A 14098-nucleotide genomic window follows, 5' to 3' on the forward strand; every position below is an offset into this window, starting at 1 on the left:
AACATTTTTTATTTGCTTAATAATGCTTTGAATAAACGTAAGTTGGCAGAACTATGTGGTGTTTTCAGCTAATAATGCTTCAGTGGTGACTAGAATTCATATAGGAGTTGCATTCTATATTTTGACAAATTTCTTCTATCAGTGTACATATCAGGTTGTCCATGTCATATGATGCACCTTGCTGCAGGAAAGACTGTCAATAAATTAGAAGGAGAACTCCTGAAGTATCAAGTTGGCATTCTACCAGACAAATTACTTCATGTGGACAAAGTTGATGTGCAATGGCACCTTATTTCCTGGCTAAAAGACCCAATAACTGGAATATATATATTTCCTCTTCTTTGTCAGGTTATGAAAGGAATATTGGTTCTTTACCATTCTAATGCTGACTGTGAGAGATTGTTCAGTATTGTTAACAGAAATAAAACTGGAATTCAGATCCAGGCTCTGTAACACAGTACTTGGTTCTCTACTAGTGTGCAAAACATTCAAAATCTCAGCTGGTAGAAAGTGTGTTGAAATGCGATATGAGAGACTTACTTTTTAATGCTCAAAGTGCTATATATGAAAACTTAAAGCTGTAATTGATGTTAGAAAACTAGGGGGGTAAATAAATCAGTTTGTACATATGCTTATTGAATTTTTTGTGTTATATGTGGATTGCTCTTTTTCTGCTCAGATTACTCTTTTTGACCACTTGGATTATACTTTTTCCTCGCCAGGGGTTGGCATGTATGCACATGTACATTTTTCCCAATCAGATTCTTGCAGTATTTCTTTAAGCAGCACATAGTTAAAAGTGGCGTGGAAGGCATAATCAAGTACATGAAGTAGACCGTCTCCCCTGCAAAATGCGATGCCATATGTATAATTATTCTGCTAGCTGCGGTGGCAGCATGCCTTTCATAGCCCACAATGTTACGATCCTGTTTGATTTTATATCAGTTTTACTATTCAGCTAAAGTTTAGGCACACTATTTGTCTATGTATAAAGTTGAGACCCTAATATGGTAAGATTCCTGCCTTGCATAAGCAGAAAAAAGATACATCATCATAATGCCATTTACAGGCAGGATGGAAAATTCTGCAGACCAGCTGTTAGCACTGATTATTTCCCAGCAGTATTTCTCATAGACTGTAATGGTGGCAGGATTATCAGAAAAATGCAAACCTCTGTAAGACAAATAAAAGTAGTGTCTGATTATTGAAATGTACATTATTGGTACCTGTATGTTTTGTGTTAGTGACATAATGTATCCTTAAATTTAATTTACATTCAGTTCTAATAGGTCTCCTTCGTTTTACTGATAGGTCATGTTTTGTTTGTTACTGTTTGTTCTTTCTTTTTAAAAGAAGACTGATGTCAGGACACAGTGTATGACATGTGTAGAAAGCCATTATTAGAAAGCCACTATCAAATGTCAGTCTTAAGCATTACAGATAAATTGGCACCTAAAACATTGCAGTTGGCCCTGTATGTTTAAACATGCCATGTCATACATACATAATAACTATATGTACATATCAACAGTTACTCACTTTTTAGAAAGAACTCATGTATAGGCTATTGTCATCAACCCAATATTGTCCTATGTTTCTGATTATCATTTGACATTATACTTTCCTGCTTAATGTATCGATTGTAAAAGATGTTCATACAGCAAATACCTTAATCATTAAATAGTTGTAAAATTGAGTATTTCACATCAGACTTGACTGCAAATTTAATAATTTCAAGAATTGTTTAATTCAACAGTAATTTCTGTCAACATATGAACAACTTAAAAAAAGTAATATATGTGAGATATAAAAGACACTGAATTGTCATAAAAATCCTATTAAATTGTCCTTTGTTTACATATGTACTGTAAATAGATATTTAGTACAGAAAATGAAATATGGTATTTCATTGATTTGGTTGTTTAAGGCCAGGTGTCCTTTACATTGAGGTGTTCACTAAGGTCGATGTCACTGTATTATCAAGGAATTTTAAAAGTCTTTGAAGCTCATCATAAAAATGCTATTCAGTTTCAGTATTCTTTAACAGTTTCACATTGAAGTGGTGCCCTGTGAATTTTGAATACATTTGGTTGTAATTGTTACATACAGAATGTAGAGGTGATGTTGCAGCCAGAGGAATGTGTGTGGCATGATGATCTTGAAATATTAGACTAGGTATTGCAGAGTTGTATAAAACGTCATTACACTTATTTAAAACAACGAGAAACAAATTATTTTTAAATGCTTCAGCATAAAATAATGAAAAGAAAGCACCATCTTTTCAAATGAATTAAAAATAGCATAAATGTTTCTCGATCTGCTGCTCAAAAATAAAAGATTCATCTGGCGGATGTGAAAAGTGAAATGTAAACGTTATTAACCAAGGTTATTGAATGATATGAATTTGAGAGAGAGCTTTAGTTTTTATTCAGTGTTTTCGGGAAAAGATAATTTTAATTCCTTTAAAAAGAAAACATTTTGATCATTATGTAAATTATTGACAAGTCTCTTGTCTATTTCCTGAACTATAAGATCAAGTTTGAGTTGAGAGTTACCGTTATAAAAATCAAATTGTCCAGTAACGTGTCTTCACTTTAATATATAGCATGAATGAAATCTTTCTTCATTTTAAATTGCATCATCTTTGGTGGAAGAAACTGATTGTGAAAAATTACTGTTTTGTGTAATGCAGCTGCAAAGAAACAATTTTTTGTAGCAGACAAGTATATTTGTTCTTCAGCATTGCTGTACAGTATTTGTTTGATAACATAAAATTGATGAAGAGAATAAGAAGGAAAGACCCAAAAAAAAAATATTCTTGGGGAACTTGTTCACTGATCGATTTTATTAAGGATATAGTCTACTGCTTTTTTATCCAAAATATTTAGGAAACTAAATCATTATAGAGAATAACAAGATGCTGTTTTGATTTATTCACTTCACTAAAATTTATTTGGAATATAATTATTATTTTAATGGATTGGGAAAGTAACCCAGATGTAACCATAAAAATGGTTTCATAGGCTGACAATAACTGTAGTTGGTCAGTATGGTAGAGCAGTTAATGTATAGATCCATAACTACATTGTGCATTGTTCACAGTTACAGTTGTTTAAACCTTTGGTTTTATTGAACTCCAACTGCTCAAAAAAGAATCACATTAAATTGAGATATTTTATGCAAGGAACTCCACACTGGTAAATGCTGAAAACCAGAAATTAAATTGTTATTCACCTGGAAATATTTGCATATATATAACGTAATTATATTTACTGAGTATGTAACAGGTTATGCTAGTGATATACAAAGGTCATATTGAATCTGATCTATGCTATTTCTATGCAAATTAACCTCTGGTAGGATACAAGAGCTCTCTAAGATTAATATATGAAACAGTTATGAACTACCTAACATTTGTTCTTTTTCAGGATTTTAATCTGTATTTTTGCATGTTTAATGAAGTTTTACTAATTTCAGGGAACACTACAATATCAGCAGCAACCTGGCCAACCACAAGGAACACAACAAAAACCACCACTTCCACCCAACCCTTATGGTGTCCCTCTAACTCATGGTTCTTTGCAACCTCCCCCGCCTCCTCCTTCCGATCAGTCCCAATATGGAAGAGACAGATGGGGTCAACAAATCAGTCATAATGAGCCTTCTGAAAAAAGAGCCAGGTATGATCCATCGGGCGGCAGTGCTTTAGATTTTATTAAGCAGGAGTATAGTGGAGATGCTGACCAATCTGCAGATCATATTCGAGAACAACACTCAGATTGGCAACATACTGGTGCTCCTCAGCAAGACTCTAGAATAAAGACTGAAGCACCTTGGAAACCAACTGCAGGAGGAGGAGGCCAATATCAGGGTCAGTATGGTGGTTATGGGTATGCAGGTCAGTATGAAGGGCAAACCTACATTGCCCAAGGTGACCCAGGAGCTTATGCAGCCCCCAAACAACAAACCTTGCAGCAACAGTCCCAGACTGGCAATTATGGTCAACAGAAAACGATGTCTGGCTATGGAGAGCAAAAACAGAGTCAGTCAGGTGGCTTCAGCAACCAAAGTCAGAACCAGGGTGGTTCATACAGCAATCAAGATGACAAGTGGCAAAGCTACCAGCAGAAACAAATGAGTGAACAAGAAAGTTGGGGTATGGACAGAAAGCCAGCCATGCCTGCACAGAATCAAGGACAAGGACAGCAGAGGCAAGACTCTGGAAAAGATAACAGATGGCCTGCACCTGGACAACCAGGATTTGACTATGCTGCAGCTGCTTATGGTCAGGCTCCAAGTCATGCAAAAGGAAGTCAGCAGCAACAACCACAGAATCAGTGGCCAAATTGGAAACAAGAAACTGGGGGACAGAATAGATCCAGCTCTGGTCAAGGTGGTGGGCAGAATAGGCCCAGCTCTGATCAGGGTGGCTTTGGTGGTAATAAACCACAAAATTATGGTAACAAGCAAGAGTCATCTTATATGCCTGCTTCTCAACCACCATCTAATAATTTTCAACAGCAAAACAGAAATGCAAGTCAGAACCAGTTTAATGTTTCTCAAGGAAACTTTAGGCCACAGTCTGGTAATGATAGAAGTCAGTCCAATAATCAGAGACAGTCTGACAAACAAGGAGAGAGTGGCCAACCTCCAAATAGGTTTAGTAGTACTAATCAGTTTTCACAAACATCTAATAGCAGTCAGTATTCAGGATATGGGAATAGTAAGTCTCAATTTAGTTCTCCCCCTCCCCCGTCATCCCAGTCCCAGGTACAAGGAGGTGGTCAGGAGGAAAAACCTAAACGTGATAGGAGGAGGCCTAGTAAGTGGGATACACCTGATGAAGCAGAATCTGAAAGCACAGCAACACCAGAAGAGAGGCAACAAGATTTCCAGAATGTCTTGAATTCTATTAGGTCAAAAATAGCCACTCAACAACAACCAGATCCAGACACCCCCGAGAATTCACAAGCCCAAGAAGATAATAGCAATGTAACTACAAGTCAGACAACTGACCAGAAAGAAGAGCCACCAAGTGATAAAGGGCAGAGCGTTGCAGATTCTGAAGGAGATGATAAAGATAAGCAGGACATTGATAATCAGAGTCCTCAAAATCAGCAGCAAGGGGGTCAAGGCCCTAAAGGACAGTTTGGTGGCTCTGGCAGAGGAAGAGGACGTGGTGGCTTTGATAGGGGTGGACGAGGGGGTGGAAGAGGTGGGCCAAGACCATTTGGGCCTAGGAATTCAGGGGATCAGGGGGGTGGGCCACGAGGACCAGGGGCAATGGGAGGTCCTGGTATGGGACCCCAAGGGGTAGGACCAAGACAAGGAGGGCCAGGAATGGGATTACAGGGGCCTGGTATGGGACCAGGACATGGGCCAAGACCCTTTAACCCACGTCCAGGGCCGGCCATGGGTCCAGGGCTAAGGGGTCCACCCCCTCTATTCCAAATGAGGGGTCCTGGGGGGCCTAGGGGTCCACCAGGGGGCATGGGAGGTCCACCAGGTGGACCGAGGGGACGTTTTCAGAGGCCTATGGGCCCTCAGAGATGGCCTAGAAACCACTGAATCATAATTCATGAGGCTGAATAAATACATCATTCTGTGAGAATGTGTTGTATTTAGTTATTGTAGATACATTTATTTGTATTCATATGATTTGTGTGTGTTTCGTAATTTTTTCTTGCCACACTGGTAACAAACCTGTTTCGTTTGTATATATGCTTTTAAAAAATATATTGCCCATGTATGACATAGGTTTTGCCCATATGGTTCTTAATGTAAATTGCCATTTGTTTTAAGCACATACTATTAATGATTTGTGTAGCACAAAAAGACGTTAAAATCTTGGATGAATCATATTAACACTTTGTGCTTATGCTTTAGAATTTGAGTGTGTGAATGTTTTTCCATCATATTTTCAATTATTTGTTTAGAGCTGCTTTCTAGGTAATGTTTATACATTTATGCTTATCAGAATTTATCTTAGCTGTGCATATATATGTAGAGAATCACCGGTACATACTTTTTATATTTGATGTGAATTTGATACATTCTTCATCTATCAAGCAGAGCAAGTAAGAGCATGTGGCACTTTTCTTGTGTAGTGTAATTATCTCAGCTTAGGAATCATGTTTTCAGGGTTGTTTTTAGTTTTAACCCATCAGTTCTTAGGATCACAGATTTGAACTGTCGATGAAGTCTATGCAGAACGCCATATGGACGGATAATATATACCACAGTTTAAGCATGGGCATTGACATTCATTAGGCATGTAGAACCTTTTATTTTAAAATTATTTAATTTGGCATTGAAAACAGAAAAATAGGTCCAACACATCCACATTTCTACAGCTAAGGCAACTAATTAAATGTGTTTTGGTTCAGAACCATTGTGGAACAAAGAATACCAGTTGTGCACATTTTCCATAATGGCATTGCATGTGTGCTGCAAACTTGCAATTAAGACTTCCAGTGATGTCAGTTCCATTTATTATTATTATTACTATTATTATCTCTATGCTTTTCTAAAAAGATTTGGGGTTATTCTCCATTCATTTGTCTGTTCCCACATCATCTAAACTGCTGGGTGAATTGCATTAAACTTTGTTGTTAAATATTTGGTGACCATTTGTGAAAGGGGTGTCATTCTAGTCTCCCATCGCAGGGGTCCTTGGAGGGTGTAAAAGATGGACCATTCAGAAATTGCAATTTTGATTTAAATATTGTATAACCTAATTTTATATTTGCAATCTGAGCAGGAAGATGCATTATCGATATCACAGATTTTGCATTAGGGTTGCTGTTTGGGTGGGGTAGGGGGTGTTCGAATATTTACTTGAAACTCTTAAGAGGTTTTGAATGGTAAACCATTGCAGTTATTCCTTATTAATTTTATTTTTATTATTGGCATACAGCAACATATTAGGTAATATGCTTGCTACATGACCTGCAAAAGATAAAATTCATGCATAAAAGAAAAGTGATTATTATCTTTAACCTTTAAAAAAAAAAGCTTACATGATGATGAAGAAAAGTAGTTGCATTAGAAAATATGAAGATATTTATTGTAATTGAGCTTGAACATATACAGGAAAGAAGAACTATATATATTAATCATTAATACCGTAAAAGTAAATACTAATTTTGTAGAAGGTATAACCTTTACATTAACATTTACCTATTTATTAGGATTTAGAACTAGGTATAATTTCAGCCCATTTAAATCCAGTTCCTGTCTTTTTAGCGGACCTTTACAGCGGCTGTTTGATTATTGCAAAATCATATTGGTGTTATTTAAGATACTTCTTAGCAGATTTGTGTTCTTTTCTCTTATGAGTCAATCGTTTTTTGTCAAACTAACATACATATTCAGGTGTGGGAAGAAATACAACAGACTTTTGCCTCAGATGCATGTCTTTTCTTATGAACAAGTCTAGTGCAGTATATGTCTTTTCATTTGATACAGATGTAGTTTTATAAATACTAACACTTTAAAAAGAAATTTTCATGAGCATGCACTGTAGGAATTGACCAAAGTAATGGATTCAGATGGACCCACTATAAATTGGTAGGGAATATGAATTGTAAAGTCACTGCATTCTGAACCAGATGTTGTGAAATAAAGTTAAGTAGCCTAATGTAAAAATTATAATGTCTCTTCAATATATTTACTGTCAGGCCATACACGGATTCTGTGGAATGGTCTTTTATATTGGACATTATTACAAATATTACTCTTTGCAGGGATTATTATTTATTAACAACAATGCAGGAGCACAGTCATCAGTGAATTGACACTTAACCAGGATCAACTTTTTTAAGGAAAAGGTTCAAGAAATTGTTAATACAATGTACTATCGATTGATTTTTTGTACTGATTTATCTTATAATCAAATTTAGGTACTTCATCATATTTTATTAGGAAGAGTTGCTGTTACATTATACAGTAATTGAACTACTTATTTTCCATCTAATTTCTTCAGTACAAAATTACTAATTGCTTTCTTAAAAATGGTTACTTTAATAGGTCATTTTCTCAGAACTAATGTTTAACATTTCAGAAAATCCAGAAGAATATTCTGTTAACATCTTAAATTATTCAAAGATACATACCTAGGTTACATTTTTATATGAATTTCCATGAGTTTCTGCTAAATTTGATAAATGCATGGTCAGTTATGCAGGTTTGATGAGAAAACCATTTCTCAGAATTGTGTATGTCTATATGAATGATTAATGCATTGACACTTGTAGGAAGTCGTTATGATTTGGTATAAGAACTGTTATAGCAGTATGCCTGTGCTGCATTTTAGGTGCAAAGATGATTTCAGGTTTCATAACCCACCACAAATGTGGTAGTAACATAACAATGTTACCTGTGCCTGTCTGTATGTCTGTCTATAGCTTTGCATTAAAATATGCTTCCTGGTACAGCGGTGTGGTATTCTTGTCAATGAACAAAGTTTTATTTTCCTAATTATTTTCAAGATATATTTTGTAGGTCTTTTAATTTACAGGAAGCTGAACTTATTCTTTATTCTTCTTATTACTAACAGGTTTATACCAATTAAATATATTGAATAAGTCTAAAAATGATGTGTCTGCAAAGATAATGGATTCAGTTCATGCAAGTTTAGTTAGTGTATTACATTATTGTATAGGTACTTTAAAAAGTAATGGAAAATACTTTTTTATGCTTAATACTAATATCTAATGCTGGTAAGGTATTAGTTAGCATTGGTCAGGCTTTTCAGAATTTGCAGATAGCCACTTTCAGGATTGATTCATATGATGTTCTTGACTGTGTTAACATTGAATTACTATACTGGAATTACCATACTTATTTAAATGATACTTTTTTTTTATATAGCAACAGTTTGTGTGTTGGATGCATTATTACTTTGATGCAGATAACTATTGTACAGTTTGAAGTTCTTTGATACATCATTTTTGTGTTTGAAATTTTAGTGATACAGTTAATATGTTGCTTATTTGTATTCATCCTTTTTTCATGTACATCTGTAGAAAGATTGTTGCCTTTTCCTGTAACCATGCACTTGATTGCTATGTGTTTATTGTAGATTATGTAATGCACCAACCCTTTCATTACCCCACTATTTCTGTTCATTAAACATGGAGTTTCTCTTTTAAATATTAGTTTGACATTGAAGCATTCTGTTCTGAAGTGTAAATTCTGGATTTGTTTGATTTTTTACAGAAGTATATTCTTCTGTTGAAACATTTTGAAAGTAAGCTTTAATATCTAATAAAATTTTAATTGTGTATTTACAATTTGTTGTCAGTAATGTGTGAATTTTACTTGAAATAACAGTTCTTTTTCTTAACATGCAATAAATTTGCACAAAATATACTTATAAGACTTGGGTGAATACACATTGAAAGTTCACATGGTGAAGCAATGACAAAGATTTTTAAAAAAGTAAAATTGAAGAACTGTAAAACTATCCATTTCACTACAAATGTAACGATTGTTGTAATAGTTCAATTAAAATAAGCACTAGCGGCTACACAGAACCAGTTACATTATGAATGTTTCTTATTTTTGTACCTCATTGTATTTTTGAACTCAAATAGGAAATAGTCACGTATAAGTTTATAACATTGTAGGAATGTTTCTATGCACATGCATGATCAAACTTTAGTCCAAAATGACATCCCTAGTATAGGTACAACTTCCTTGATGACAACCCTGTGGAGAATGTATGTTTTACTTCGGATGAACAGCTGTGACAATTTCAGTCAAACTTGGCAGGAATGTTCCTTAGGATGTACTTCATGAGATGGCATCCATAGCAACTACATGGAAAACTTGATTTTAACATCATTTTCAGATTGGCTGAGCCAGTTTTGATCAAGCCAGGTAGGAAATGTTGATAGGACAAGCTCTGTTAAAATTTTGGCTGACATGTCTCCCAAAGCAATGGGATTTTCAGAATAGCCTATCAAGTTTCGATCAGACTTAGGAGGTTTCTTTGGATATGATCTATTTAAGTTGTGCCTTAGGTGGTTCCCATAGCAACCAGATGGATAACCGGATTTTAGAAAAATATTAGACTGACCTTCACTACAAAACTGCCTTGCTATATTAGATGAAATGTGACAAGTTCAGTCACCTTTCACTTTCATACAAAGATACCTTTGTACAAACCAATCTTTCTGAAATTGAAGTGCAAACAAAGTTGATACGTCAGACATCTACTTATGTCAGATAGCTGGTAATTTTGCTAACATACATGTCTTTCAAGTCCATAGTACCTGCTTTTATTACCACATTCATTTCCCTTTTAATCCAGTTTATGTCAGGTGAGCGATATCAGGCCTACTTGGCTTCTTGTTTGAATATTTGGCATTGGGCAGCACAATGACAGCAACATTAAAAATGATTTATAATAATAATGATAATATATAATAATGCTAACTAGGATTATTTTAAAAAAATTTATGATAATTTTCAAAAAGAACAGATTTAGCTAAAACATAAGAGACGTGAAACAAAAATAGGGATTTTAAAAAGGAACTAACATGAAAATGTGACAGTGCTTAAAAAAAAGGTCTTTAAGGAGCTATTATGTGGGGTTCCATATTGAAGGATTTATGAATAAATCATTCAGACAGTTGGATGAAAGTTTCCTTCACAGGGTAACTGGTCTAAAAATGTCTGAAACAGCTTAGAATACTAGTTGAAAAAGATCGCTTTCTGAAGCTTGCTTTCATGTTTTCTTCAAAATGGTGTACAAAAATATGATTAGAAAAAAAAAAATTAACAGGGAAGACCTGTTGCTTTTTAATAATGTTTTTTTACAGGTGAAATGTTGATGTTAACTTTTGAATTTATTTCACAACTTTTAATCATCAAACAAGAATTTTGGTAATAACTTGGTGTTTTTAGGCAACAGGCAAAGGTACAATACATACAGAATAATTTTTATTATCATATTTGAAAATGCATAGGATTTTGGCCATAGAATAATGTCATTTCACTGTTTTACATTGGTACAAATTTTCTTGACTTTCATGGTTGATACAAAATATAGATTTAAAGACTATGAATAGTGATCATTCTTTGAAAACAAAAATTTATTTTCACCCACTTTAAATATAGACTAAATTGTATTTCTTTTTCCTCACCGTGAAAATTGATATTGGTGACAATAAATGTACAATGTGTATTTTAATGACTTCCCATGTACTCCCTTTTGCTTTCATCCATAGCATTGATTTTACTTGTATAGATATCCTAAATATATTTGAGGAGAAACAATTTCCCGGTTTTTTAGTTGCATGTCTGATAAAAGAATTCCTTCAGGTAAAAAATATTGCAAATTTTATATAAATTTTTTTTGTAATGGTACAGTGTATCGTTGTTACTAGTGTAATCCAAATTTATTCAATCTCAGGATAATGAGGTTTCACCAGGTATGGTGTGTACAAAATGTCAGAACTATTTCTTTTTGAAATTGGTAATTGTTACAATAAAATGGCCACATGGCCGTGTATGCAGTATTGAAGCAGGCAGTTGCAATACAGGATGCACAAATGTACACATATAAGTAGCTTTTCAAATATTTTATCAAATATATTTGAAACAAATACAATGTCTTGACACAAAATACACACAGATTGAAGTGAATTGCATTCAGCTTAAATAATCCAAAATCTTAGAAGCAGATTATCATGTGTTGTAAAATTGTATACCAGTATGTACAAAACAAAAATGGTCCATTACCATTGCTTCATATATACCTGCCATAAAGCGCTCTAAATTGATATGTTGTCAGTCCATCTGTTTATTTTTGCATCCACAAAATATAACAACTCAAGTTAGACATTTACTGTTACAGACATTGTAAGGAGTTTGCATTTGGGGTGAAGGAAAACTTGTCAGTTTTAGGCCAGCAAGTTTAAAGGACAAGGATGCAAAAGCTGACGGAAGGAAAACTTTCTAAACAATAATTTTATTTGTATACCATATAATAATACCTTGACCAAACTTTGTATATGGCTAACAGATGAGAAAAGAAAGACCCATATTGATTTAGGACCAAAAGGTCAGTGTCACAGTGACACCAAGAAGATAAATGATCAGTCTTTAGTTATTTATCACCTAATGGAATCTAATATTGTGAATGGCTTTCATTTGATACAAGGAAGACAACTCTGGGCTCATAATGTGAAGGGCAAGGCTACAGAGGGCACTCTTGTGGATTAAAAGAAGGAAGAATAGTTTTGCCCAGACTTTATGCAGGGTGCTTTTCAGACAAGAAATAAACCTATTAAATTAGGTCAGAAGTAAAGGTCATGCAAAGGAAAGAAACAAAATGGTCCCTCAAAAAGGTTGAGTTCTGTGTCTTTTGCTAGAAATAAATGGATTGAGACATTCTAAGGTCATGATTACAGTGACTTGAAGAAGAGTACTATCTATGTCATATACCTAGCCCGAATTTAATTTTTGGCTTGCGTGAAAAAATATTGATTTTGGCATCTAGGGATCAAATATCAAGATCTGAAAGACTCCAACAAGAAAATGTTTCCATATAAAATTTCAAGTTCAACATCACATACTTGGTTAAAAGCGTCCAACCTGTGAAAGGTGTTTCTTTTGTTAAATAAAGTATAATAAAATATTATTTACCATGGTAGGTATATAATGTACCATTTATGATAGTCATGTTGCAGCTAAGGGTACTATAATTGATGAAATGAAAGATGAATGTTTGAAGTTTTACTGCAGTTAGGTAACACCAATTTGTATAATTATGCCTTCAAATCCTTAGGCAAATATATATATATATATATATATATATATATATATATATATATATATATATATATATATATACACACATTTTTAAAAGATTCGGGTATTGTGCTCCTAAGATTGGATCATTACTGCATAAAAAATAACTTCTGGTATTTCATTTTGTAGATGTAGTACATGCCTATTGCATGTGTACCGGTGTCGGCAGATGTGTATTGAGCTTAATTCTAACATTACAGGTGAAGAATTTTATTGCAGCTTGTGTATATTTATGTTAGCCTTATAGTACAGGGAGAAAAACTTTAATCTTGTTTTTTTATATGCATATACAGATTCATTGTACAGAATGTGGAAAAGTTTCCATAATAATAGACATATCTATTTTGTCAGTCGAAGGACATTTTGTTTTCAGGAATTCTCTTTCAGCTTTGTAGGGGACATTTTCTTGTTAATGTTGTCTGGTGAAGGGATGTGCTTGTTTGGATGTCAGCATCTGGGAAAATACAAGACTTTATGACTTTCTGTTCTGGACATTCATCAAAGGAAAAAAAACTGATTTTTTTTTTTTTTAATGTTAGCTCATGAAAATCTTCAACATGAATATTTATAAATACTGTTAGAAAACCAATGCATTTACAAAAGTTATCATCATTTAAATGATCTTATTTGAAAATTATAATGCTTTTTTCCACAATTAGAAATAAGACATTTAAACACATGGTCCAGAAACAATTTTATAGTATCAGATTTCATTGTGGAAAAAAAGACAGATGACTAAGTGGTATTTTATGTTAATTGCAACTGATTTTTAGGCAATTTAGGACCTTGTAGATCAGTGGCCGTTTAGTTCAAATAACTATTAAACTTGTTTATTTGAGAATAAACAAGCTTTTTTCTCAGATAACAATTACATTGATAGAAAATTGCATGATTTCTGTCATGGCATCACATTGCAGTCTCATATTTATCAAGAAAACAGAAAGGTTTTATCATTGAGTCATATTGTATTTGAATTCCTAATGTAGATAGTTCTTATAACATGGAGCAGTAAGGATTTGTTATCATGTTTGTATCATGTTTTCTGTATTAAATGAATAAATACAACTTGTTTATTTTTTAATCTACAGTACACAGATTCTAATCAGTTTTGGCAAAAGAAAAGTATACAATGTAAATGAAAGGATTGTTGTAACATATTCAGCATATTACATTCAAATAGTAGAGAGTTGAATAAAACTCTAATAACTACTCAATAGATTATTCAATTTATGAGTCAACATTTATTCATAAATTTTTCTTGCAATTATTAATCTTGAAG

At 33.7% G+C, this 14098-nt stretch overlaps 1 protein-coding gene across 1 annotated transcript in view; it reads left to right on the forward strand.

Annotated features, from left to right (window-relative positions):
- LOC149802316 (uncharacterized) overlaps nt 1-13884 on the forward strand; it is a 59861-nt gene extending 45977 nt beyond the window's left edge. The window contains exon 12 of the mRNA XM_089951532.1: nt 3478-13884. Coding sequence (XP_089807658.1) covers nt 3478-5568 — 2091 coding nt within the window. The 3' untranslated portion in view covers nt 5569-13884. The remainder of the gene's footprint in view (nt 1-3477) is intronic.
- The last annotated feature ends 214 nt before the right edge of the window (nt 13885-14098 follow it).

This window comes from Sinohyriopsis cumingii, chromosome 3, assembly GCF_028554795.1.
Source record: "Sinohyriopsis cumingii isolate HCF-2022 chromosome 3, ASM2855479v2, whole genome shotgun sequence".
Lineage (NCBI taxonomy): Eukaryota > Metazoa > Mollusca > Bivalvia > Unionida > Unionidae > Sinohyriopsis > Sinohyriopsis cumingii.